We start from the raw sequence: 27,815 nt of genomic DNA on the forward strand, positions 1-27,815 counted from the left end.
GGAAAGAAGCACAACTTAATTGCCTCCACCCATTCATTCCCTTTTCACTTTAAAAGGATCCCCCCCCCAATAAAAACCGGCTGATCTGTGAATCCACATCCCATCCTGCCCCATCATGCCTAATGCGACCATCTACTCCACTCTGGGTCCCTGATACTTCTGTGGGTTCCCCCAGCATGCTGGCACAGGCCTGACTAGCAGGTGTTTGGCCACAGCTCTGGACAGGACCTGATGAGCAGACAGCCAATGCTTTGCTCCAAGCTGTCAATAGTATGAATGCTAAACAAAGACTTATGGGAAATACATTGGAAAAACCACCATGGCTTTGAGAGATATGATAACATAAGTGGACTGTGCAAACTAAAAGGAAAGCAAAACAAGAGATGTAATCTTGGGTAATACAGATGCCTGGTAAACTATGGAGCTTTTAAGAGCAGGACCAAGCCCATTGGCAGCGGCTAGTGACCAGGTAGGGTAGATGAAACAGAGCGCATTTCCACACGTCAAAAAAGTAGTGTTATGCCAACTGAATGGCGTAGTGCTCGATATTGCTGCACCTCCATCCAGCCATTCCTCACCTTCTTGCCATCTCGCTGTAGTCTGCTGCCTTTTTGAACTTCTTACACTCCACAAGCACTGCTGGAAATGGTGGAAGAAAGCAGCACGGTTTATACGCAACTCTCTTCTACCTGTCAATCAATCCAGGCAGCCAGTCCCCTTTCTCCTTTTTTTAAAGGTCCCACGATGCCTGCCATTTTTTAAAAATTAATAGTTCTCCACTGAAACGCCTTTGCATCTAATCATAGGAGATTGTAAGCCCCTTTGGGACTCCTTCGGGTAGAGAAAAGTGGCATATAAGAACTTCTCCTCCTCCTCCACCTCCTCTTCATCTGTCCTTCTCTTGGGAGGCCCAGTGTTGTAACACCCAGAAAGGTTTATGCTTGGAAGCCTAGGTTTCTGTCCTACACTGAAACCAGAACTTTCCGAATGTCAATATATATATATCGCTTTTTATTTCAACACTTCAATGCCAATAAACACACAACACACACAATTCCATTCTAGCAATGAGGGAAGGCAATTCCAGACATTAAAATTATTATTTACACGAAGGCTGGAGTTGGAACCAAAGTGTGACAACAAAACCATTAGACGTGACACTTTGTTCTTTGTCTCTCAAGAACTGTCCATCTTTACCAGTTGGTGACTCTTGTTAGGCCGCAAAACCCACAGGGAATGCTAAAGCCTTCTTTAACCCTCCCAGGATTCTCTGAGGATGTGGGTGAAGCTAAGACATAAATAAAACAGCAGAGAAGTTAAGGTACGTTAAAAGGCTGTCTGATGGCGGCTTTTGTCCTCTCCTTTTGCCCCCAAAGGCCTTGCACACATTTATTGTGTGAGAAGTTGTATATGAAATAGCCAGAATTGCCAAGTTGATCAACAAAGGAGAAGAGGGAACCAAATCCCTTTGCCAGAACTAACTTTTAAAAACCCCACCTGAATGGGCAAGACAAAGTTACCAATGGGATGATATGGGATGAGGAAGAATGATATTACTTTAGCTTGGCTGAATGGTGAAAGTGGAGAGCTGGCTACAAAGCTGCCTGTCAGCCACTTAAATGTGCGTCCCTGGCCAGACCTGATTGGCAAGTTGCGCTTTTAGCAAGCAGGCACACCCAGAACATTAAATTCTTTGAAGCAATTGCAAAAGGCAATGTCAAATCTTGAGGGAAGGGGCCACCAAGATTCATAGCCCCATAGGGAGACCCACCTTGGGCATGCCTCACATTGGCCTCTTAACCGAGGCCACAACTCACTCAGTGGAGCCCTAGATGCTATCCCAGGGGTAGTCAACCTGTGGTCCTCCAGATGTCCATGGACTACAATTCCCATGAGCCCCTGCCAGCGTTTGCTGGCAGGGGCTCGTGGGAATTGTAGTCCATGGACATCTGGAGGACCACAGGTTGACTACCCCTGCGCTATCCTATTGTGTAGGAGTAGACCCTAGCTATAGGTCAGTATTGCGTTATGAAGAGGAGTGTTTGTTTTTTTAAATACAGGTCTAATTTGTCCTGGCTTCCCTCAAAGGTACTTTGAGAGTTGCAGCTCCCCTGAAGAGGCTGACATTAACCATCTCTCACAGAACTATCCTTCCCAAGGTTCCTCTGGGAAAGTCATGAGGGAATGTGAATTTCATTTCAGACTGGTTTGAGTTCAGAGACCTACATAGAAGGCAGAAGAGCACCAATTAGCTCAATTTTTCTGTATTTTGAGTGGGTGGAAGGAACACCAAACCCTTTTAATCTCTGCCTGGTTTTTGGAAGGTGGGAGGAAAATCGCAACTACTTGTGTGGGTTTTTTTTGGGGGGGGGATTGTTTTTGGGAGGGGAGGGGGGCTGTTTGCACATAACATAGCCAGAGGAGGCCCTAAATAAAGGAGGAAGTATACAGTAGTCGGGGATGCAGCATGATAAAGATTTTACCATTGTGGGGTGTAGGCTATCTGCCTCAGAAACCACCTGTGAACTCTTTACAGACTCCAGATCGCAGCAGGTAATACAAGGAGCCATATTTATAGTTGCATAACAACCACCATCTTCTTCCAGTGCATCCGTCTTCCAGGAACAGGATTAGGCCAGGAGGCTGGTCCTGAGGCCACATCAGGACAGCATCAGCGTCATCAGTAATGAAGGATATGGATGGGGGAGCTCTCTGCAGGGCCAGCTGGCATCCTTCCTTGGGTAGGCTTGAGCTAAGGGCCTCTAATTGCCTCTCTCTGGACCTTTACTGGCATTCTAAACAGTAGCTTCAAACAACCCTTATCTTGCAAGGCAAATCAGGATGTCCTACATCTAAAGCGAAGTGGTTAAAACATGAGGGGAAGGACATGATCCGGCATGCGCTTCTGTAGGACATGCATGAAGCAGAACAACACATCGGAGATCGGATGCCAGAAGAAGGAGGAGGAGAAGGAAGGCCTTCCCAGTTACTCAGTGCTGTCCCAACTTGCTCTTCCCCTTGCTGTCCTGGCTGATTATATATTCTGGCAGCAAGGCGCTTGTTTCCCTTCCTGGTGAGTTGGCAGGACTTTGATGGGCTCGATGGTGCTGCTGGGGCTGAATTCCGTCTCTGGCTGCCCGCTGGCAATCTGCCTTTGGGATACAATCCGGTAGATTTCTGGAAAAGCATGAAATACGAGAAATGAAGAGGAAGCTGGATTGATGGGTGAAGTCAATACGGTAGTCGTGTATACACAGTGCAACAGACATAAGCAATAGGAAAAGAAGGGCCATCCCCACACATTCAGCCTAAATCTGGCATAGAGAGCCTACCAGAGCTGGATTTATGCACGAGATAAATACAGTACACTTTGGGGGCGCAGACTATGAGGAATCTTTAGATAAAGCCAACTTGGTGTAGTGGTTAAGAGAGTGGTATCTAATCTAGAGAATAGGGTTTGATCCCCCACTCCTCCTCCACAAGCAGGCAAGCTGGGTGACCTTGGGCCAGTCGTCCTTTCCTTCAGCCTCACCTATCTCACAGGCACCTTTTATGCACCAGGGATTTTCCCCAATTCACCGCTCATCTGGTGGCAGGGCAAATTCTCGGTTCTGCATGACATCAGCGCTGTCCCAGGGTCGTCCCAGTCATGGCCTGACTCAGGCCCTGTGGCGTTCCCTTTTTTACCCTGGACGCTGACAGGGCCTATGTTGGGCAAGGGCTGTCGGGAAGGGAAGAGTCGAGATGTCTTGGCCCGGCTCCTCCCCACCCTCATCTGGGTACAGTGTCCCGGAAGGGACAAAAAATGCCCCAGGCAGCTCCGCTGTGCTGCACATCAGAGCCACCTGGGGCACTTTTGTTGTTGTTTAAGAACACAGTATTGCAGTGGTATGCAATACCATTCTTAAACAAACAAACAGGCTTCTGTCGCCCCTCAGCGTGGTGGAACCTCGCCATCCCATTTGCTGTGTGGGAGCACAAATCCGGGGCGGACGAGGTGCAACCGCCAAAATGCTCTCCTGTGCAGGAGCAGGAAGAGCTGGGGGAACCTGTCCTGGCTCAAACAGCAGGCTGCAGCCCAGTGTGGAGCCTCTCATGCAGTAAGTGTGAGGGAGTCTGTTGTGGGGAGAAGAAGGGCAGGCAACTGTAAGCGGAGGTGTCTCTAGGGGGTAGCATGTGCCCTCAGCGCAACATGAAAAGGTGTCATGGGAGGGAGCCGTGGAGGCTGAGACTTGTGCCCTGCCCACTGGCAACGGGAGTCTGCTGTGTGTATGGGCCATCCCCAGGCACCCGCTTCCTGCCTCTGCAGATGGAGCACGGTGCTGGCCCATTCAGATGCTGCAGATCTGAGGCAAGGCACAGCTCTCCTGTGTGATGGCGTGCCACCTGACAGTCACCCAACCAACACAAGCACCCACAGGTGGATTCACCAGGCGGGGGAGGACTCACAGCTCAAGGTGGGTGGCCCTCTGCCCCCGCCCATGGGGAAGGCATTAGGCAGGGGGGCAGGCCCAGGGCACAAGCAGGTGTTTCTCTTGGGCAACTATGGGGCTCAGGCCCCTCGTGTCCACAGCACCAAGCCCTGTCCAGCTGCCAAGGGTACAAAATTGGCTAGATACGCCACTAACTGTAAACCACTCTGGGATGCCTTTAGGTAATGAAAAGTGGAGAACAAAAATCCCATCTCTTTTAAGAACAAAATGTTACTAAATTTCCACATTTGAATACTATACTTGGGAGGGGGGGGGGACGATGCTATGCAATCTTTAAACTTGACAGTTTAGAAAAAAGAGCATGGCATACAATGGGGAAAATTGCTTTGCAAACTACAATAAAGGAAAGCTAAGTGTGTCCAGTTTTATAGGGACGCAAGCTCTGTCTTTGATAACATACATGGGAGGGGCAAGTGCTAGAAGGAATGATCCTACTCTTCTTCTCTTTATGTCATACTAGTATCAAAGCCCATTTTAAAAATGAGCTTTGAAGGGGGAGGCAGGCAGGAGGGCATTAGCGGGTGGCCGTCGTTCCCTTTGGCCCGCAAAGTGGGCTAAAGGGAATGGGAAGTCCCCCCCCCCACTCGCGGTGACATTACTGCTCTGTGAGAACAGCATCATTGGGGCTGTGACAAGCCCAAGGACATCCAGCTGGCTGCATGTGGAGGAGCAGGGAGTCAAACCCAGCTCGCCTGATAGAAGCCACCACTCTTAACCACTGCACCACGCTTCAGTGGGGTACAGTACCATAGAGACCACCTTTCAAAGCATCCATTTTCTCCAGATGAATATCTGTCACCTAGAGATCAATTGTAATTCCAGGAGATCTCCACCTGGAGATTGGCAGTCCTACAGTCTTCCTTCTGCTGCAGCCCAATACACTATCCTAAAATCTGAGCTTACCCTCCCCCAAATAGCATTTGGGGGTTTATTTTGGAAGTAAGAAGGGGGAAGTAAGTTGAATCCCATAGGCAGAAATTGTTCCATGCACAGAAGTAATTTGGTGGACCCAAGCCCAGATGTGGTTGAAATTTGGATAGCCACATGCAGCAAAAGCCAGTAGGCCAAACCACACTGACCATCATGCAATTCCTCTGGAAGTTCTTTGTAGGTTTGCCAGGTTCCTCCTAACAACTGCGGGGGTGGGGGGGCTTACCAGGAGCAGCAAGAAGGCCCACGTTTTCTACTGTGATGTGGCATTTGCCTGTGATCAACCAAACCCAACAACATCCATAGATCCCCCTCAGACATCCATGCCCTGAACCAGTCTGACCTCTCTGGGGGCCTATTTAAGTTATTGTTCCCATTATATTGTTGTTGATTAAGATATGTATACTGCCCTGAGATGGGGGCAGAGAGGATGTTGGGGAGCTACCTCATCAATGGCGGCCATATTCTGTTCTGCCAGTTGCTGATCAGACTATTTAGAGAAGTGTCAGGAGGCATTGGGTCCCACAGAGCATTCAGGAATCCATTTGGATCCATAAGTCTCCGTGGGTGAGCTAAAATCCACTTGGCACCCAACTGACGAGGGAATGGTAGCTGAGCATCCAGGGTGTAGTGGTCTGACCATGGCATGGCATTTGCTGTGACCAGGTCCACGTTCAAACCCACGCCAAAAATGAGGTCCAGGGTGTGGCCTGCCTGATGAGTAGGGCCAACAACAAATTGCAAGAGTCCTAGTGTCACCGCGGCTGACACCAGGCCCAGCCCATTTCTAGAGGACAATAGCTCAGCATGGACTATAATGTTCAGGCTGCTACTGCCTCCAGCAGGGCTGGCAGGGCATCTGGAGGTGAATTGGCATACGGTACACCAGCCAGAAGGCCATGCTCTCAATTGATCCCCACCCAAGGCATTGACCTGGCATTGCACAGCATTAGTGTCAGAGGCAGGTTATTCACATTTGTCTCTAGTGTCCCAAGGAATGGGATGGAGGTTAGAAGGGGCCCAGATATGATTGTATTTCGGGTCCTCATGTCCCACCTCCTCCCTCCACTGTCTCTGCCTCTTCCCCTTATTATTGGGATCCCTGACCCCCTTGGGTCCCCTGTTATTGTTCTTCCCTCGGTTCCTCTTGGTGTAAGTGAGTCATCCATGTTTGGTAGTTGGTTTTGTTTTAACAGTTCTATTTCCCTATGGGTTCCTGTTAGCTCTATTCAAGTTTCCTCCATTTTGCTAGGGCTGTTTGGTGGGGTTATGTGTCTCTGGAGGGGTAGCCCCGATCACTACTTATGGCATTTCTGAGCTGCCCATTCCAGTTGTTAGTTACATGTAGGGGGTGATCTGTTTGTGGTGTTTGGTTCTAGTGGGTGTTTGGTTCTGGTGGGAGGCCCTGATCCCCAGCTGTGACATCTCAGGGTTGCCCAGTCCAGGTGTGTGTTGTGTGTTGAGTCTGTTTGGATTAAGTATTAGATCATATGGTGCATTGGGAGATGAATCTCAGTTGGATTGATTAGATGTAGTTGATTGCATTGATGTATACACAAGTTGTCTTGGTCACTGAGTGATTTTTGGTTAGCGAATTGAATTAATTGAGGGAATTGATGGGGGTGTGAGTTGATTAAGGGGTTGGGTTAAAGGGGGCAATCGAATTTGAATTAATTCTGTGTGATCAGTTTGGGTTGGATAAATCAGTAGGGAGAGCAATCATCTTGGATAAGGATTAGAGGGAGGGTAGACAGGTTGAATAAATTGGGGGTGATCAGTTTGAGTTGTATCAATCAATAGAGTTGGGTCAATCAATAAAGACAGCAGTCAATTTGGATTAGATTAGAGGGAGTGGTAGATAGGATCAATGAATTGGGGTGATCAATTAGAGGTTGTAGACAGGTGCCCCAGCTTCAGGGGCACAGTGCTCTATGACTCACCCAAACTCTGTGTTTTAATCCCATATTTTTATCCTACCAGCTTTAGAAAACAAAAATAAGAGGGTTTTTTATGCTCCTCTTTTCCCTACACGAAGGAGTCTCCAAGCGGCTTACAATCACCTTCCCTTCCTCCTCCCCACAACAGACACCCTATGAGGCAGGTGGGGCTGAGACAGTTCTGGAAGATCTGGTCTGTGAGAACAATTCTAAGAGAACTGTGAGTCACCAGGGTCACCCAGCTGCCTGCATGGGAAGAATGAGTTCTCCAGATTAGTCAGTGCTGCACTTAACCGGTACACCATGCTGGCCAACACGGAACTGGGGTAGAAAGCAGGAAGTCTCACCAGCCTGCTTCTGCCTCTAGGCTAGGGGTAGTCAAACTGCGGCCCTCCAGATGTCCATGGACTACAATTCCCATGAGCCCCTGGCAGCGAACGCTGGCAGGGGCTCATGGGAATTGTAGTCCATGGACATTTGGAGGGCCGCAGTTTGACTACCCCTGCTCTAGGCATTCACCTAGGTTCTGCTTTAGTGGACAGGCCAGCTCAGGTGAGAGTGGTTACCTAGCAACCATCTCGGCCTTTCCCACCATGAAGCAAGAGAGTGGTTCCCTATTAACAACTCCCAGTTCCTCTCACCCTTTCAATTAAGTCTTCTAAATCTTTCCAGCACACACCGAACCATCAAGTTATCATGTGTGTGTGTGTGTGTGTGTGTTTGAACTGGATACAAGTGATATATCATTTCTCTGCTGAAGCCTAGCAAGTTGGCAGGAAAGCTGGAGACAGGCTGGACTAGGCCAGAAGGCTGCCAGCTGCTGACTCTTCTTCAAATTCCCACATTCTGCGTCACTAAACTTGATTCAGGGGTGCTGAGACACCTTCCGGTGTCTGTAAAGCTTAGGTCGACCTATCTGGTATTAAGGCTTATTTATTGGAAAGATTTTCTATGGTCCCACAGTAGGAAGCAAAGTGAGTTATCGAACCCACCTGCCAGATCTAAATGGCTAGGATTTAATATACAGTTGTGTCCTAATCTGAATGAGGAGCAAGCAGGGATGGAGTGCAGGGGATTATAAAGGGTTATTGCCCAACGGAGAACTGAAGGAACAAAATTCGGCATGGGGTGGGGGATCAGGGCATGCGATTTTCATGGAATGAAAAAATTATAATGCAGGTCTGCCTTTAATACACATTTATGACCGTAATATGACCATATACAGTCATGTTGACCCTCCCTCCCTCCCAAAATGACCAATGATGGGCTTAAAAAGGGGGTGGACAGGGATGAGGCCCTGAGTGGGCGTGTCCACAGCTCTGCTTCCCAACCATAATCTACATGGTCATGCCATTTCTCGGGTTTCTCAATGATTAAAAAAAGCATAGAGGCATGCTAACAGCCAGCCAAATGCTTTGCTTAGTTACGCGGTTGTCTTTGGCTCTGCGTCATATGGGAGAGGGGGATACACCCAGATGGGAATCTTGGTCTGGGGGCCCATGGTGGCTCTTGACCACCCTGCCCATAACTAGCATTACATAACATCTGTTTCAGAACTCCAGAAACCAGTAGTCAGCCCATCCCAGGTAGCATAGCCTCCCTATACGTGTTAGGGCATAGCTAGAGCTTACCCCATGACGTGGAAGAAGGCGCATGCATGAGAGACAACTTACCTGTAAGGATGTTGTGAAAGGCAGTCTCCACGTTGGTGGAATCCAGAGCCGACGTTTCTATGAAGGACAAGCCATTCTTTTCTGCCGGAGGCACAGAGAGAATCTCTGTTAGACCTTATCTGCACATCTCCACTTTGGCACGAAATTTCCTGAGACTTCAGCACTTAATTTCAAGAAGCAATTGCTTCCAAGTTCTACTAAAGCTATGTCATCTGGAAAGTCTACTCTGCTTTATCAGCAGACCTACAAGGAGCTGCTAGGGTTCACTCAGAGGTAAGTACAAAGCTTCTCTGAACATGGTCAGAAACAAACACGTGGTCAGAGCCGGTTTATCCATGTAGCACGTGCTACAGGCCTTGTGCAACATGTGTAACATGTGCTACAGAGCTTGCATTTCCAGGAGCCCCACATGGTGCCTTCCCCCCATGGATCAGGGCTGTAGCCTCTCTCCTCCTTCCCATCTCTAAGGACATTTGGAGTGATACCACTTTCCACTGTGTGCGTGTGTGTGTGTGTGTGGGGGGGTTATGCCCTTGGTATGGCAGCTCCCACCACAACTGTACTCTGCTAGGGCCCTGCAAATCCTTAAACTGGCTCTGGTGCTATGGGGCCTGCAAATCCTTAACCCACTCCTGCAAGCGGTGCCTTCTCCTGAGTCAGACTGTTGCTCTCTCAAGATTGGTGATGTCTATTTTGGCAGTGGCTTAAATCCCCTTTTAACTGGAGATGCCAGGGATTGTACATGAGACCTTCCACACTGAGCCACTGCAGAATCTCTGAATCTCCGAATAAGTCAGAACATTTGACAATGGAAGCTTTGACTCTCGAAAGCTCACACCCTGAAAATCTTGTCAGTCTCTAAGACAGGGATTCCCAACCAAGGGCCCATGGGAGCTCTGGAGGGGGTCTGCAGCCTTTGCCCTTTTACCTTAATAGACTGTCACAAGCTAGGGAACTGTCCGTTTCCTTTGCTCCCTTTCCTCCCCTCCCAAGCATGAGTTGAATTCTCTTGTGGTTTCTGTGCCTGAGAGGGAGCAGAGCCTGCACACCTACTCTCACCTTAACCCACCTCCTGTCTTTCCTTAGTCTTCCTCGAGCCTGCCTGTTAATGTGGGTCCTGATGTCACTTCTGGTGCCATGGCACTTTCCAGGGGCATGGCTGGAAGGCGTGGCCAGCTGACATCCCTTCTGGGGCTCCTCAAAGCTTGAAAAATTATTTCAGGGGCTCCTCTGTGGTCAAAAGATTGCTACTGGACTTGTATCTAGCTGTGCAGAATATTGGCTTTGCTCAATTCTGAGGATTTTTATTACATTTACACCCTGTGGACTGCCCTCCCCCCACCCTTAGTGGCAGATGTAAAAACATGCAAACGATTGATTGGCATGAACCTGTAACAGACCTGCAATGGAGAGGAAGTATGTACATTGTACTTGTACTTAAAATAGTTCCATCCCCAACATATTCAAGGGTGTGGCAGGTTACACTGTCAGCAATAGGGTGTCCTGCATGGTGCAGGGGACTAGATTACCCCAGAGGTCCCTTCCAACTCTATTATTCTATATCCTTTTATTCTGAGAAATCTGTATAGGCATCTATATGGTCGGTGGCAGCTAAAATGCTGGAATCTGATCGGGGAAACCTGAGCTCACATCCTCAGCTCAGCCATGAGTTTCTTGAGGCTGGTCATTATATCTCAGCCTACAGGGTTATTGAAAGGATATTATGGGTCATGGGTCCCTTACTGGACGCTGCTGTGAGCTCTTTAAAACAGGCCTTCTTGATGGCCCCGGAGGGGTTTCCCAAATGGGCGGGAGTTAATTATCTATGTATATATATTTTAAATTTGTTAAACATTTAATAGGTGATATGACTATATATGGTCATGACCACCACCACCCCTCCCGAAATGGCCACTGATGGGCCTGGAGAGGGTGGGGAGGGGAGGGACCTCGAGTGGGCGTGTCCACAGCTCTGCTTCCCAACCATATTCCACCCCATTGTGCCACTTCTGGGGTTTCACAAAGCCTGAAGAACATCTCATGGGTTTGTCAAAGTTGAGAAAGAGGGAGGCCCGGCAGAGTTTTGTACCTGCAAAGCTTTTGGCCTCGTCAGTGGGCACGGCCCGTAGATGTCGCAGATCACTCTTATTCCCCACCAACATAATGACGATGTTGGTGTCCGCATGATCTTGCAGCTCCTTCAGCCAGCGCTCTGCATTCTCGTAGGTTAGGTACTTAGCAATGTCATAGACAAGAAGTGCCCCGACTGCTCCTCGGTAGTAACTGTGGGAAGGGGAGAGAAAGAAGATCACTTGCAGCTGGACTTGCTCTACAGCAAGAAGATCACTTGCAGCTGGACTTGCTCTACAGCATAGCTCCCCCTCAAAAAAACAATGAACATAATAAGCAAACTTTTATAAGCATTTTTAAAAATGCTTAATTGGCAGTTCGTTTTATTACAAATGGCCATATGTTCCACATATTTGTTATTTTATTTAAAGCACTTTTCAGTTGCTATCGAGACCTTGTTCCCATGTTCAATGATTTCATGATCTTGTCGTGCAATGTTTCTTTTCACATGTTCACTGTTCTCATAATCTTGCCATGTAATTTTTTAAAAACCTGTCTTCATGGTTGCCAGGTGATGTTCCCTTGACCTGCTTTTCATCTTGCTTTCATTGTGCAGTGGTTCTTTTTAGATTAGGAGGTCTCTTTCTCATTATATCTGCTGAGAGTGTTCTATTATCTTGGCCTTACTTGGCTGCTATATTCTTTTAGGAACATTTGTTCTGCAGGGCCTGTTTCCCATTGGCCCCCAAGCAGAGAGCCAGTTTGGTGTAGTGGTTAGGAGTGTGGACTTCTAATCTGGCATGCCGGGTTCGATTCTGCGCTCCCCCACATGCAACCAGCTGGGTGACCTTGGGCTCGCCATGGCACTGATAAAACTGTTCTGACCGGGCAGTGATAATTGGGCTCTCTCAGCCTCACCCACCCCACAGGGTGTCTGTTGTGGGGAGAGGAATGGGAAGGCGACTGTAAACCGCTTTGAGCCTCCTTCGGGTAGGGAAAAGTGGCATATAAGAACCAACTCTTCTTCTTCTTCTTCTTCTTCTTCCTCCTCCGACGACAATCACTACAGTTCCGCCCAACCCATTGGGCCTTCAGTACAAGTTGATTCAATTTCCTCTCCAGTATTCCACCATTCTACAAGGCTGTTTATTGTTATTACTACATTGTTATTATTGTTATAATCACATTATTATTACGAACTGAGTAACCTGTATTGTTCCTGTTTCATGTAAACTGCCCTGAGACTTCGGGGTGGGTGGTATATAAATAAATATAAATAAATAATAAATCAATAGGTCAGGCTTTCTCAACCAGGGTTTCATGTTACCCTGCGGTTTCTTGAAGTCCTCAAAGGAACTGCTGGTGGGAAGTGGCATGAAGTCACAGACAATTTAGGTGACCCTTTAGGGCAGGGGTAGCCAAACTGTGGCTCTCCAAGATGTCCACAGACTACAGTTACCATGAGCCCTTGCCTTGCATAGGATTTTCAAAGCAAGAAAATAGGCAGAGGCCTGCCTCTACACAGCCACCCTAGACTTCCTTAGTGGTCTCCCATCCATGTACTAACTAGGGCAGACCCTGCTTAGCTTCTGAGATATGACAAAATCATGCCAGCTAGGCTATCCCGGTCAGGGCTTTCCATATTGGCTTGTTTTCAAGCTGCGGCACAGCAAGAATATTACCAACATAACATGGGATGGGTACTAGTCAGCGAGACAAGAATGTGAAGCACCTGCCCTTTTCAACCCATGGGCATCAACAGGTATCAAAAGGTCTAAAAGAACCAAGAGGGATTTCTGCTGTACTTACGCAGAAGTAATGGCACGGTAGCGCTCTTGTCCAGCTGTGTCCCAGATCTGGGCTTTCACAGTCTTGTTGTCTACCTGGATGCTGCGTGTGGCAAACTCAACCCCAATGGTGCTTTTACTCTCGAGGTTGAACTCGTTCCGGGTGAATCGCGAGAGCAGGTTGCTCTTCCCTACTCCAGAGTCGCCGATGAGGACAACTGAGAAGCCACAAGAAGGGGAAAAAATCAAGAATGGTTACCCTTCAGATGGGTATGGGGGTGAGATCACGCAATTGTTTTTGCTACCCATCCTGAACAGTTCACGTAGCCCATTTTGTTTGAGGAAAAGAGGAAGACCCTACACGAGATGGGTTGACTCCACCCACAGCCCTCATTTTATAAGATCTGAGCAAGGCAGTTAACAATAGAACATTTTGGAGACCATTTTGGAGTAGTGGTTAGGAGTGCTGATTTCTAATCTGGCAAGCTGGGTTTGATTCCCCGTTCTTCCCCCACATGCAGCCACCTGGGTGGCCTTGGGATCACCACAGCACTTGTAAAGCTGTTTTGACCAAGCAGTAATATCAGGGCTCTCTCAGCCTCATCCACCTCACAGGGTGGCTGTTGTGGGGAGAGGAAAGGGAAGATGATTGTAAGCTGCTTTGAGACTCCTTCTTGTTGTGAAAAGTGGCATATAAGAACCAACTCTTCTTGTCAATTTTGTAGTATCACCGTATGCAGGAAGCGATTTAATGACACTTCACACACATAACTGCATGCATAACCATCCTTTAGATGCAAGGGTGGCCAGATGTCCATGGACTACAATTCCCATGAGCCCCTGCCAGTTGGCTTTGCTGGCAGGAACTCATGGGAATAGTAGTCCATGGAATCTGGGGAACCACAGTTTGGCCACCCCTGCTAGGGATTGCTATTGCAGCTGATCTCCAGCCGACAAAGATCAGTTGCCCTGGAGAAAATAGCTGAATTGGAGGGTAGACTCAGGCATTTTAATGTGTGGAGATCCCTCACCTCTCCAAACCCTGCCTTCCACAGGCTGCACCCCACCCCACCCTCCCCAAATCTATAGGTATTTTCCAACCCAGAGCTGGCAATCCTAGAATATATACATTTTGTCTCTAGTGCAGAAACCTGTAAATTCCGGTCCATGAACCCTAAGACACCAGCTTTCTCAACCAGGTTTCTTGGTTTCTTGATGGCCCTAGAAGGATTTTCCAGATGGGGGTTAATGGGAACCCTGGGGCTTTCGATGCCCCCCCAGACCCTATTGAACTATAGTGCTAGACTGTTGAGGGTCCTAATCGCATCCTCTAGCTGGGTTTATTCTATTTTATGTTACGCTTTCAGTTACTATTTCATTTACACTGACTAATGCCAAGAATAGGGGGGGGGGCATGTTAGGTCGCCACCATTTGCTATGTTTGCTATATCTTGTGAACTGTTTTAATTGTTTTATGGGGATTTTAAATTGTCGGGATGTTCTGTTTTGTTAACCGCCATGAGCCAGTTACGGGAGCAGCGGTATAAAAATCAAATAAATAAATAATAATATATATATGTTTTAATGCGTTAAACCAGGGGTAGTCAAACTGCGGCCCTCCAGATGTCCATGGACTACAATTCCCATGAGCCCCTGCCAGTTGGCATTGCTGGCAGGAACTCATGGGAATAGTAGTCCATGGAATCTGGGGAACCACAGTTTGGCCACCCCTGCTAGGGATTGCTATTGCAGCTGATCTCCAGCCGACAAAGATCAGTTGCCCTGGAGAAAATAGCTGAATTGGAGGGTAGACTCAGGCAATTTAATGTGTGGAGGTCCCTCACCTCTCCAAACCCTGCCTTCCACAGGCTGCACCCCACCCCACCCTCCCCAAATCTATAGGTATTTTCCAACCCAGAGCTGGCAATCCTAGAATATATACATTTTGTCTCTAGTGCAGAAACCTGTAAATTCCTGTCCATGAACCCTAAGACACCAGCTTTCTCAACCAGGTTTCTTGGTTTCTTGATGGCCCTAGAAGGATTTTCCAGATGGGGGTTAATGGGAATTCCGGGGTTTGCGATGCCCCCCCAGACCCTATTGAACTATAGTGCTTGACTGTTGAGGGTCCTAATCGCATCCTCTAGCTGGGTTTATTCTATTTTATGTTACGCTTTCAGTTACTATTTCATTTACACTGACTAATGCCAAGAATAGGGGGGGGGCATGTTAGGTCGCCACCATTTGCTATGTTTGCTATATCTTGTGAACTGTTTTAATTGTTTTATGGGGATTTTAAATTGTCGGGATGTTCTGTTTTGTTAACTGCCATGAGCCAGTTACGGGAGCAGCGGTATAAAAATCAAATAAATAAATAATAATATATATATGTTTTAATGCGTTAAACCAGGGGTAGTCAAACTGCGGCCCTCCAGATGTCCATGGACTACAATTCCCAGGAGCCCCTTCCAGCGAATGCTGGCAGGGGCTTCTGGGAATTGTAGTCCATGGACATCTGGAGGGCCGCAGTTTGACTACCCCTGCGTTAAACATTCATCCGGTGATATGAACATATATGGTTATGTTGACCTGCCCCCCCACACCGGAGAGGGTGAGAAGGGACAAGCCCTCAGGTGGACATGGACACAGTGATGCTTCCCAACCATATTCTTCATGATTGCATCATTTCGGGGGTTTCTCGAAGACTGAAGAATGTTTCAGGGGTTTCTCAAAACCTGCTAAGGCATCATGCATTTGTCCACAGTTGGCCGTATCTATTTTGTTAGGCGACTATATATTTCTGCCAGGGGGCCCCCAACCTTCTTGAACCCATAAGCACTTTTGGAATTTTGAGAACATTGAGCAGAGACCACAATAAAATGTTTGCCAGGGGAGTTGGAGCCAATAAAAAATATTCCTGAAGTTCCAAGCTAAACATCCTCCTATGATGTTCCAAACAGGCATTTCCTGCAGGCATAAAGGTGATGCTTCTTGGCCTTTTCCTGAAGTGTGTCCTGCCCCAACAATGGGGAGGGAAACCAGGGCTGGCACTTTGCTCTGGGAATGGAGGAAGCAGGGGCTAGCAAACACACTGGCAGCCACAAGCACCACCTTAGGAAACACAGTTCTGTTCTTGTGGTGTACTGATTGTATACAATTATGTACCAGATTTGTTGTACTGACACAAACAGTTCAGGACAGTCTGATCTCGTCAGATCTCTGAAGATAAGCAGGGTCAGCTTTGGTCTGTATTTGGATGGAACATGGACCACCATGGATCACCAAGGAACATGAAAACTGTCAAGCAGAGCTGGTCAAATGACAAGCCACCTCTGTGCATCCCCTTGTTGTGAAAACACCACCGGGGTCACCAGAAGTCAGCTGTGATCTTATGGCAAAACCCACTTAAATCAATGGAACAGTTTGTTCCCTCTATTGGGGTGTGTGTGTATTGGATGAGTCTCATGGGATGGAGCCTAGTCCTTGCTCCTTAGTTCTGTTTAGTCAGAACTGTACCCTGAATAAGGAGTAGTCTGCACGGGGCTTTTTACCCACTCCCAGCTCGAATAAATCCCTCTTGTCTTCACTGAATTCAATTTCCATTTTGATTTTGGGCGCTTTAAATTTTTCCTCTGCAATATGCATGATTGATCCGGAGTGACCCTACCTTTGCCCGTGATATCCAGAAGTGGACAAAACCCTCGATATTTGAAAAACCGGCATCAGTAACTGTGCAGATTTCTGCTTTTTGCGAATTAACTCCCTTCTCTGTGCCTCATAGCAAAGCAGTCTATCCTGATTGGCCAGGGAGTCAGACTTCCTGGTCCCTGGTTACAAGGCTTGTCTTAAAGTAACTGTGCTCCAGGAGCCCTAACTTCCCTCAGCAGAGACTTGCCTCTTGGATTTATTCCCCTTCCTCTGCTGTCTCCAATCCTTTCCCTCCCCCCCCCCACCTTCGTTCAAGAAAAGAAAGAAAGAGACTCCCTGCTGCGCTTGGTTCTTCTCCCCACTCTGAGCTTCCCCAATCAAGTGCAGAACACTTTGTTTAAATTGGGGGGGGGAGGAAGACGCAAGTTCAAATCGATCTGAATTCAGCAGGATCCACAATGGAAATAACAAAGTGAGTGCAGAATCAGCCTAAGATCCTGGGTCCACAAACCAGTTGTTCCTATCCTGCTCAGGGCAACCTTAATCTAGAACTGGTCTGTCTGACACCCACCTTGTAAAAACCTCACTTTTCCCATCAAGTATTCTGCTGAATCCCTTAATACTCTTCCCCACTGAAACAAAGCTTTTCCTCTTGGTCATCCTTTGTTAATTGTTGTGTTTCTCCCTACTACCCACTTAGAGGAAGGAATCAGCCATGTTGGTTTATGCTGATCTAGAGCACCGTATTCCGTATTGAGGGTTTGTTTTGAAAAGCAAGAAAAAAAGGACCTACTTCCTGACTGACTACTTCAAACAAATAATCTCTACGACAAATCTCATTTCAAATGCCCTTCTAACTCTCCCATTGCCATTAATATTCCTAACTTTTCAACCCAAAAAGAAGTCATTTTCATCAGATTTTTTTTAAACGAGTCCAAAAGTGGACAGACACCAAAAAAAAGAGGACTTGTCCTCTAAAAAGAGGACATCTGGTAATCATACCTTATTAGTACATCCATCATACCACCCATTATGAACTAATTAGCCCCTTCTATCTCTATTATCCTCTAGTAATTGAAGATTCTCTAGGAATTACCTCTGGCCACAGAGCTGTCCATTTGCAAACAGGAAATGAATCATCCACCACCCCAACCAACCGCAGCTCTTCCCCCTAATCCCTGGTGCTCACCAGCATAACAAGTTGGTTGAGCCAAACGGACATGAGGCATCGGGGCAGCTTTGGACGGGCAGTGTTAAAAGGCATAAGTTTGAAAAACCTTGGCTTGCTTTTGATACCTACAGGTGTTAACCATGGATCAACCCCCACTTATAGTAGCAGTTCACTTTATAGCTTGGCTGCCCAAGGTCAACCGATGGCAGGTCCCATGGCAGAGGAGAATTTGAATCTGAGTCTCCTGGATTCTAACCTGATACCCTGGAACAAAATGCTGGGAGTAATTGCGGAGGGGGAGCGACATTAGTCTGTTGCACCAAAAGTAGAAGACTTGTGGCACCGAAAAAAATGAACAGATTTTTATTCTACCACAAGGGTTTGTGGACTAGAATAGGCTAGTTCCCAGAACCATATACCAGAATAAAACCTTGTTCAGAACCAGACTTAGGATTCCATCTTACTCTCAGTAAAGTGGTTAATCTACATCAGGGGTACTCAAACTGTGGCCCTCCAGATGACCATGGACTACAATTCCCACGAGCCCCTGCCAGCATTCTTACTTTGACTTCCCCTGATCTACATTATGGTTGTCAGGTTTTCTCGGGGAGTGGGGGCCATAGAGATGGCAGATCCAAGATAAGAAACTTCTGGTGATTTGGGGATGGAGCTTGGAGAAAGATAGGGACCTCACTGGGGTACAAAGCCGTAGAGTCCTCCTTCCAAAGCAAAGAAATATTACAGTATTTGCTGGCGTATAAGACTACTTTTCCCCCCTGAGAAACATGCCACCAAGTGGAGGGGTCATCCTATACGCCAGGTGCACTTCAGTTGGGATAGACATAGCTGCCCATAGTGACCCATAGTACTGTAATGTAATGTAACAAACTCTATATTTCGGTGGAAATGTTGGGGGGGTCGTCTTATACGCCCAGTCGTCTTATACGCCGGCAAATACAGTATATCTACACCCCCCACCCCTAGGGAGGTCTGCTCGAGGGAGGGATTTTTAGGCCACCTATCTTTGCTGAGAGCCCTGTGAATAATGGGTTTTATGTGTGGATTGTATTGGGGGGGGGGGGGAGTATGTTGTAAGCCGCCACAAGTCTTCGGAAAGCGGCAGGATAGAAGTCTAATTAATAATAATAAAATAATAACTATTTAGGGGACCTGATCTCTATAGTCAGGAATTCTGGGGGGTTCCCAGTTCCCACCTGGAGGCTGGCATCCCTACACACAAAGCATAAAAACAACTAAAAGAAGGGGGATTCCTCGAAGGGATGTCAAAGAAAACAAAACAGTCTTCACCCACTGGGCAACGGAACAGTTCAGACAAATCTCCCCACAGAGAAAGTTCAGAAAATAACCAAGACGTTTTCTCACAGGTTGTCACTTGCCTAGTTTCGGGAGATGGGACACTTCAAACGTGACTGGGGGTCAGTTCGCTCCAGAAGGGAGTTGGCAGTCCTTCAGGAGGTCTGATCCCAAGCCATACAAAGTTTGAAGATTAAAATCAGCACCTGGAATCGTGCCCAGAAACAAGTGTAGATAGACCAAGTCTGGAGTGATAAGGTCCCTATGACCCACTCCAAGTCAACATTTGAAGCACAACATTCCGTACCCACGGAAGTTTCCTTCTCTAGGGCAACCCCACATGGCAGTAATCAAATCTAGAGGTCACCAGGGCGTGCCCCACAGTGGCCAGATCTTTCCTGTCCAGTTGATTAACCGGTTGAAACTAGTCAAATGGACGTCTACAGCTTTGCCTAGTCCAGTGGTTCTCAACCTTCCTAATGCCGCAACCCTTTAATTCAGTTCCTCATGTTGTGGTGACCCCCAACCATGAAATTATGCAAGTGTTCTTTCACAGAAATTAAACCAAAACTGACCAATGGTCAGTTTTCCTGGGGTTTCTCAGTTCAGTTCTGCCTCTTTTCCCACCATGCCGATCTCGCTTTTTTCCGCTGCTCCAGACAGTCTAACTCTCTATCTCGATCTGCAAGGCTGCTGTGTGGATGGTGCTCCCCCATCAAGCTGCTTGCCCTGCCGCGACCCCTGTGAAAGGGTCATTCGACCCCCAAAGGGGTCCTGACCCACAGGCTGAGAACCACTGGCCTAGTCCCTAACATGGAGTCCTATTCACAAGTTACACTGAACACATCTTCATTCCACCTGCCATGGTTGTATCCAGGCTAGTCCTTTATGTGCATTGTGTGATTTGCATATTACAGCCAACACATGTGCAGTTGTTCTGGTCCCTAGTTTCAATTCTAAAGCCAATGCATGCTAGCACTTTCTTACAATCAGATGCACGCATCTTCAGGAAGGATGTGTTGTCATTCACTGTAACTGTGAACAGGGCTATGCTCTAGTATTAAGACCACAGTTTTAAAAAATTGGTGTATTTCCTAGATTCACATGTCAAATGCACAAATCCTTACTACAAAAGGAGGGGGGGAAAGGCTTAGATCAACAACATCGCAATATATAGGGGAGGGGTCATGGCCCATCTGTACTAAGCATGCAGAGGGTCCCAGGTTCACTTCCCAACATCTCCAATTAAAAGGACCAGACAGTGGATGATGAGAAAGACCTCTGCCTATTGGTCTTTCAGGTCCCTGTTTGACTATGTTCTTCAACAATGGAAATAGCCTATTTACAGTGACTCCATAGGGCAGGGTTCCCCAACATTTTTGAGCTTGTGGACACATTTGGAATTTCGACCCCAGGTTAGTTAGATCAGGCGTAGTCAACCGGTGGTCCTCCAGATGTCCAGATATCCATGGACTACAATTCCCATGAGCCCCTGCCAGCAAATTCATGGGAATTGTAGCCCATGAACATCTGGAGGACCACCAGTGACTACCCCTGAGTTAGATGATGGGACGTCTTGAAATCGAGTCTTCATTCCACCATAGAATTCATTGGGTGAAACTCAAGCCTACTTCCTAGGGTTATGGCAATTGTTATTGGGTGCATGTATGTGTGTGTAGTGCCATCAAGTTGCCTCTGACTTATGGTGACTCTATGAATTAATAGACATCCTACCATTAACAACCTTGCAAACTGATGGCCGTCAAGTCCATCCACATCATGTGGGGTCTTCTTCCTTCCCTGTTGCCTTAAACATTTCCCAGCATTATTGACTTTTCCCAGTGACCCTTGTCCTCTCATAATTTGACCTACGTACAATAGCCTCAGTTCAGCCATTTTAACTTCTAGGCTTGATTTGATCTAGATACCACTTATTTGTTTTCCTGGTAGTATCCGGAAAACTCTCCTCTAATTTCACACTTTCTTCCTGTCACCTTTCTTCATTGTCCAACTTTCACACCCATACGTAGTGATGGGGAATATTATGGCATGAATTAATTTGATCTTGCTCACAAGTGACACATCCCTAGACGTAAGAATCTTTTCTAGCTACTTCACAGCTGCCCTCCTCAGTCTCCACAGAGAGCCAGCTCGGTGTAGCGGTTAGGAGCTTGGACTTCTAATCTGGTGAGTCGGGTTTGATTCCCTGCTCCCCCACATGCAGACAGCTGGGCGACCTTGGGCTCACCACAGCACTGATAAAGCGGTTCTGACTGAGCAGTAATACTAGGGCTCTCTCAGCCTCACCAACCTCACAAGGTGTCTGTTGTGGGGAGAGGAAAGGGAAGACTACTGTAAGCTGCTTTGAGACTCCTTCAGGTAGAAAAAGTGGCATAGAAGAACCAACTCTTCTTCTTCAGTAATATCAGGGCTCTCTCAGCCTCACCCACCTCACAGAGTGTCTGTTGTGGGAAGAGGAAAGGGAAGACAACTGTAAGCTGCTTTGAGACTCCTTTGGGTAGAGAAAAGTGGCCTATAATAACCAACTCTTCTTCTTTGATCTCCTTCTGATGCCTTGGATCAGGGGTAGTCAAACTGTGGCCCTCCAGATGTCCATGGACTACAATTCCCACAAGCCCCTGCCAGCATTCACTGGCAGGGGCTCATGGGAATTGTAGTTCATGGACATCTGGAGGGCCGCAGTTTGACTACCCCCGCCTTGGATATTGTCTCCCTTTCGGTTGTTATGATGGAGCCAACGAATTTGGGGATTGATGTAATCTTGGTACATTGGGGGCAACTGTGGGAGGGCTTCTGTTGTTCTGGCCCCATTGATGGACCCCCTGACGGCACCTGGGTTTTGGCTGCTGTGTGACACAGAGTATTGGCCTGGTTGGGCCACTGGCTTGACCCAACATGGCTTCTCTCCTGTTCTTCATAGAAAACTGCCAGCCTTAAAGTTGTGTAATTCTCCAATTAGCCTCACTTTTGTCTTCTTCATGTTCAGCTGTAATCCTGCTTTGGCATGTTCTGCTTCACCTCTCGTTGACAATCATTTCAAGGGTTGTTAGGAGGATAAAATGGAGAAGAGGAGGCCCTAGTCTGCCTTTCTGAGCTCCTCAGAGGAAAGGCAGAATAAAAAGCTGATAGACATGGCAGACCAGCCCTGGCAAAGCAGGATGTACTCTTGCTTACACGCAAAATGCTCACCTCCTTCACCTTGCACCTACCAACCTGCAACTTCATCCCAGGACAAAAAGCTACTGAGCTTGAACAGCTGGTTATCCCCCTCCCAAACAGAACCAATCTAAAAGGAACTCACAAACTCAATATCCTCTTTCACACAAGTGAATTGGGAAATCCCTCTCGTCACGCTTCCCCATTTGGCTGCTGTCTGTGCCTCCTGAAACAAAGAAGACCGGCCTGCACACCAAGATCTGGGTGTGAGCGATGAGCCTGGACAGAGCCACCTTCTCCAAGGTGCAGCTGCCGAAGTTGCCAGTCCAGTCTCCACAAAGAAAGCAGAGGCGAGTCATCAGAAACGAAAGCCGATGATTTCATTCCAGGCAGGACCATTACTGACTCTCTGCTCATCATGAAGAAACCCAAGACATCTCCAGGCCAACCTATGGGTTTTAAGCCAACAATGACTCAGCCATTTTGCCTGCTGTGGATCTTGGGAACAGAGGAGACCAAAGACCCAGATTTCACTCTCAAGAATCCAGACCTAGGAACACGTGGACTGCCTCTGCAAAGGAATGTGTTGCATGTGAACATCAAGCAGGATGTTCCATCTAGGGAGGGCATTTTTTGTACGCCAGGGGCCTATGAAGCCATGAAACCACACACAGGACATGACCATTTTACGGTTGAGAGGTCCTCCCCTGCCACCCTTAGGGGATGGGGGTTAGCTGGCTCTAGGTTAGGAAATGCCTGCAGATTTGGGTAGAGCTGCCAGGTCCCCCAGCCCCTATTGGCCACTTGGCCAGTGACCACTGGCAGGGGCTCATGGGAATTGTATTCCATGGACATCTGGAGGACCGCAGCCCTGCTCTATAGCCTGAAGATGAGTTGTAAATCCCGGGGATCCCCAGGTCCATTCTGGCAGCTGGCACCCCTATCTTGGATGGATTCTAAAAGACTTCTCCTTTCCTTCTACAGTCTACACCACCCCTTTTTAATTAAAAAAAACCCCACCAAGTTATGTAAATACTTTCCAAAATGATCATTTTCATCTTTTCACACAAGACAATTTACAAGCAAGAAACCAAGCCCATCTGGTCAAGTCAAAGAGAGGCAAAGTCCAACGGCGATGAACCTCCAAAGCGTCAGTTTGCAATGCAAAAAAGTTTCCATACAACACCTGAGGGTTATTAAGGGCTTGTCAGTAATCCCCCACCTGTCCATAAAGCTTTACAGAGTCCCATGAGTCTTAAAAAAAGACAAAAACATTTAGCGCTTGGCCTGGGAGGAAAATTGCATTAAAAAGTAGCTTCTAAGAATGCAAACATCACATTTTTATTCCACCTCCCTCCTCTGCAAGCTGCATCCTCCTTTCCTTCTCTGTTTCATCTTTGCAACACAGTCTTACAAAATAGGTTAGTGCAGCATCGATAATCTCCAGGTATGACCTGGAGATCTCCCGCTATCACAGTTGGTCTCCAGACAACAAAGATCGGCTGCCTAAGGAGGTGGTGATATCTCCCTCGCTGGCAGTCTTCAAGCAGTGGCTAACAGCTCATGGATGCTTAGCCCGATCCTGCATTGAGCAGGTGGTTGGGCTGGATGGCCAGTCTGGCCCCTTCCAACTCTATGATTCTATCCTCTGGGAAATAATGGCTACTCTGGAGAGTGGAGTCCCCAATTGGGTTCCTGTGGGTGCCATGGTGCCAGTCGACACTTTTCCTGGTGCCCTCCAACTATTTTTAGGGAGTAAATGGGGCCAGGTAGGGCTTCTGCTCAGCGAGGTTTCCGATTGAGATTGGAAGAAGAGATGTACAGGGAAAGTTGGTTTTTATGCCCCACTTTACTCTACCTTAGAGCCTCTTGTGGCGCAGAGTGGTAAGGCAGCTGACATGCTGCCTGAAGCTCTGACCATGAGGCTGGGAGTTCAATCCCAGCAGCCGGCTCAAGGTTGACTTAGCCTTCCATCCTTCCGAGGTCGGTAAAATGAGTACCCAGCTTGCTGGGGGGTAAACGGTAATGACTGGGGAAGGGAATGGCAAACCACCCTGTATTGAGTCTGCCATGAAAACGCTAGAGGGCGTCACCCCAAGGGTTAGACGTGGCTCAGTGCCTGCACAGGGGATACCTTTACCTACCTTACTCTACCCTAAGGAGTCTCAAAGCAGCTTACAATCGGCTTCTCTTCCTTCCCTCACAACAGGTACCTTGTGAGGCAGGTGAGGCTGAGAGAGCTCTGAGTTAACTGTGACTGGCCCAAGGTCACCCAGCAGGCTTCACGGGGAAGAGGAGTGAGGAATCCAACCCGGTTCCCCAGATCAGAGGTTGCCGCTCTAAACTACTACACTAAGCTGCCTCTCAAGATCTGATTGGACAATCACCACTATACAGTGTAGGTTCTCAGACTAAAACAAAGACAGAGCCATAAAAGCAAGGGAACAGGAGCAGGAAAATAAGTTACCCATCTGTGGCAGCATCAGGCAGAACACAGAGGGGACCCCTATCATCGAGTTCAATGCAGCCATTTTCTTTGAGGGAACTGATTTCTGTTGTCTGGAGATCCCTAGTAATTGTGAGAGATATCCAGGCAGGCCTAGGGCTGCCAGCTCTAGGTTGGGGGAAATTCCTGGGGATTTGGGGGGTGGAGCTGAGGAGGGCAGGCTTGGGGAGGGATTCGGTAGGGTTCCAGGTTCCCTCAGCTGCCAGCGGAGATTGGGGGGGGTGTAAGGTTGTCAGCTTCAGGTTGCAGGACTTCTAGACATTTGAGAGTGGCACCTGGAGAGAACAAGGACCTCAGTGTGGTACAATGCCACAGAAGCTGCCCTCCAAAACGTCCTTTTTCTCCAGGGGAATTGATCTCTGTAGTCTGAAGATGAGCTGTAATTTCAGGGGATCCCCCAGTGCCACCTGGAAGCTGGTGGCCTTCATTTTGATGCCATATAATGCCACAGTGTCCACTTTAAAAAAGCAGCTGTTTTCTTTGGATGAACTGATCTCTATCACCCCTGGTGTGGAAAGGGGGATGCATATGGTACAGAAATGTTTTCCTTTATGAAATGTTAGCACATATGCTGCGGTCCTCTCAACAGGACTTTAAGAAAAAGGGGAAAAAATCATGTTCTGAAATAGTTTTCAAAGCTCTTGCAAAATTGCTACTCAGTGAATTTATTTATTAAATTTCTATCCCGCACAGCTGACTCGCAGCAGCTCACAACCATAAAAACCAGTACAATCAATAAAAATTAATTATATTATTACATTTATATCCCGACCCTCCTGACAAGTCAGCTCGGGGCGGTTTATAGAATTAAAATGAGCTTGGTTGTCCCAATACAATAAAACAATAAAAACAACATGCTTCCCCTTAATCTTAACAATAAAACAATATAACAGCAACAAGATGGTGGGCAACAATTAAGATACCTCCCCATAACCCCCCCTGCTCCCCATATCCTGCCAACAAAGTGGCATACGATGTTGTATACTATACAGACTATCAGATGTACTTGCCATGCATCTGTGTTCGGCAGTGGACATAGGGCGAGACCCACAGATCGAATCCCGGTATCTCCCCCTGGCCTCAACCAAATTTACAATAACGAAACAACCTCGGTTGCTTAACTAATAAAGTATGTTAGCCTCCAACATGATTTTTATAAGAGGTTTTTTTTTACTGTTATATAGAGGAGAGCCCACTGCTGACTTTGAAAATGACAAAGACCAGATCAAAATATGCTTTATTTATATAGTTATCAGACCTCTCCTTGGCAATCACATTCAAGATTTCTCTTTCTTCCCAATGGACACACACAATCTTTGCAAAATGCAAACTTTCATGGCAGCCTGCCATTTTTCTTACCACCCCCCAAACCCACATGCCAACATTTAAATGAATGAGTAAAGAGAGAAAAGCTGGGGCTAGGATTGCCAAGTTCGAGGTGGGGCATGGAGATCAGTTCCCCTGGAGGGTAGGGCAGCCTCAGGGGTAGGATGGGGGGGGGGATCTAGCATTATTCTGCCCTGTGCTCTCCCCTCCTCCACCCTCCCCAGGTTTCAACCTCGGAATCTCCAGGAATTTCCCTATCTGGATTTAGCATACCTGCGTGGCAGCAGACGATTGTCAATCAGCCCCCTTCCCAGTATCAAGAGGCAGCCAAAGCAAAAACCATAAGAGGAACAGGCATTTAAGCAGCAGATGGTGCTTTTCATACAAGACATATCCAGCATGGGGACTTTCCACTCTGATGGCCTGCTACAACCCCAAAGAGACAACTAACCGACCTCAAAAGAGCCAGAAGCCTCAAATCCAGAGCCCACACAACATTTTGGACAGCTAGGCTTCTGGCACCATGAAAGAACAGCTTTGAAAACCGGGTAGCCGAGCGAAGAACTAGGAATGGGTGTAGGGGAAAGAAATGGGCACCAGTTGTGGGGAATGTAGGAGACAATGTGGCAGAGAAGAATCTATGGGATAGAGCAGGATAGATAGAGCATGTTGAGGAAAGGAGCTCTGGGGGTGGGCGGAAAAGACAGACTCTGAGGCTGTATGTTTGGAGGTTTCTCCCCATGGAGGTGAACAAAAAGGGGCAGTTTCAAGGGCTGTATGGAGCTTGGGGGGGGGAGGATAATTGCTGCTATGGAAGTTACAGTGCTGAGCAGTAACCCCTGGCTTTGAGAGATGGGGGGGGGGAGGTGTAGTTTTAAAGTTATAAGAACTCAGTGGCGAGAAGGAGGTTGTAAGAAGTGAAAAGCCGTCTGCTAAGATCAGGAAGGAAGCAGAAGTTCACGGGTCTCAGAACAAGCAGGAATAGGGAGCTTTCAAAACAAAACTTACTTTTGAACAGGTAATCGTATTCATCATCCTTGCCGCGCATGGTGAAGTAAGCTGATCCCCCAAGAACTGCTCCCCTATAAAATGTTTGAGAGCACACCTGTGCCTCTGTCCCAGGGCCAAGAAAAAGATTAAAAGAGGGTGACCTCACTACTCTGGGATTTCCTGGGTTTAGACCAGCCTCAGGTGGAACCGGCAGGGGAAGGCCTTAGAAAGTCTTACTCTGGTGGCCGATAGGTTAGGTTGCTACCCTCTGCCTTGGTTCTGATTGGCCTCTTGTTTTAGGCCTGGAATTTTATAGGCCAACAGGCAAAGCGTTCACCTGGCTCAGGTAAGGAGGTGGGACGAGGCTTTTCGTTCCTTTTCTTAAAGGGCCAGAGTTTCATTCCTGGGAGAGGGAAGGTACGAAGCAGGGTGGGGTGGAAATGGTTCATTTCTGCACATTCATATATAGGTGGAGCATGGTTGATGTTGCTTGAATCAGATATGTGGTGGTTGTTTTCAATACACGAGAGGTTTCTGATCCCTTTGATGGTATACCACTGTTGTTGCAGAAAGTTTTTCTTTCAAAAAAAATCTCCATTAAGCGGTCACAAAAGCCACACTATTGAATCTGGAACACCCAAAGTATTAAAAACATTGCATTTCTATTTCTATTTCTATTTTTATGTATGGATATATTTTATAAGTGTGGGAGCCTCTTCGTTCATGTGAGCAATCATCACCCTAAGTAGTCATACACAGATCTGTATATATATAGTTAATTGATTTTATTGCA

General features: G+C 47.4%; 1 protein-coding gene across 1 annotated transcript; it reads right to left on the reverse strand.

The window, feature by feature from the left end:
* Positions 1 to 988: 988 nt before the first annotated feature.
* On the reverse strand, positions 989 to 27,293 carry LOC143831823 (ras-related protein Rab-11A-like). Its single transcript, XM_077325297.1, has 5 exons — positions 27,041 to 27,293; positions 12,913 to 13,108; positions 11,123 to 11,316; positions 9,034 to 9,114; positions 989 to 3,177 (listed from the first exon to the last, which is right to left on the reverse strand). Exons 1-5 carry the CDS (start codon positions 27,078 to 27,080, stop codon positions 3,035 to 3,037), a joined length of 654 nt encoding a protein of 217 aa, XP_077181412.1. The 5' UTR covers positions 27,081 to 27,293; the 3' UTR covers positions 989 to 3,034.
* Between the last annotated feature and the right edge of the window lie 522 nt (positions 27,294 to 27,815).

Source organism: Paroedura picta, chromosome 1, assembly GCF_049243985.1.
Source record: "Paroedura picta isolate Pp20150507F chromosome 1, Ppicta_v3.0, whole genome shotgun sequence".
NCBI lineage: Eukaryota > Metazoa > Chordata > Lepidosauria > Squamata > Gekkonidae > Paroedura > Paroedura picta.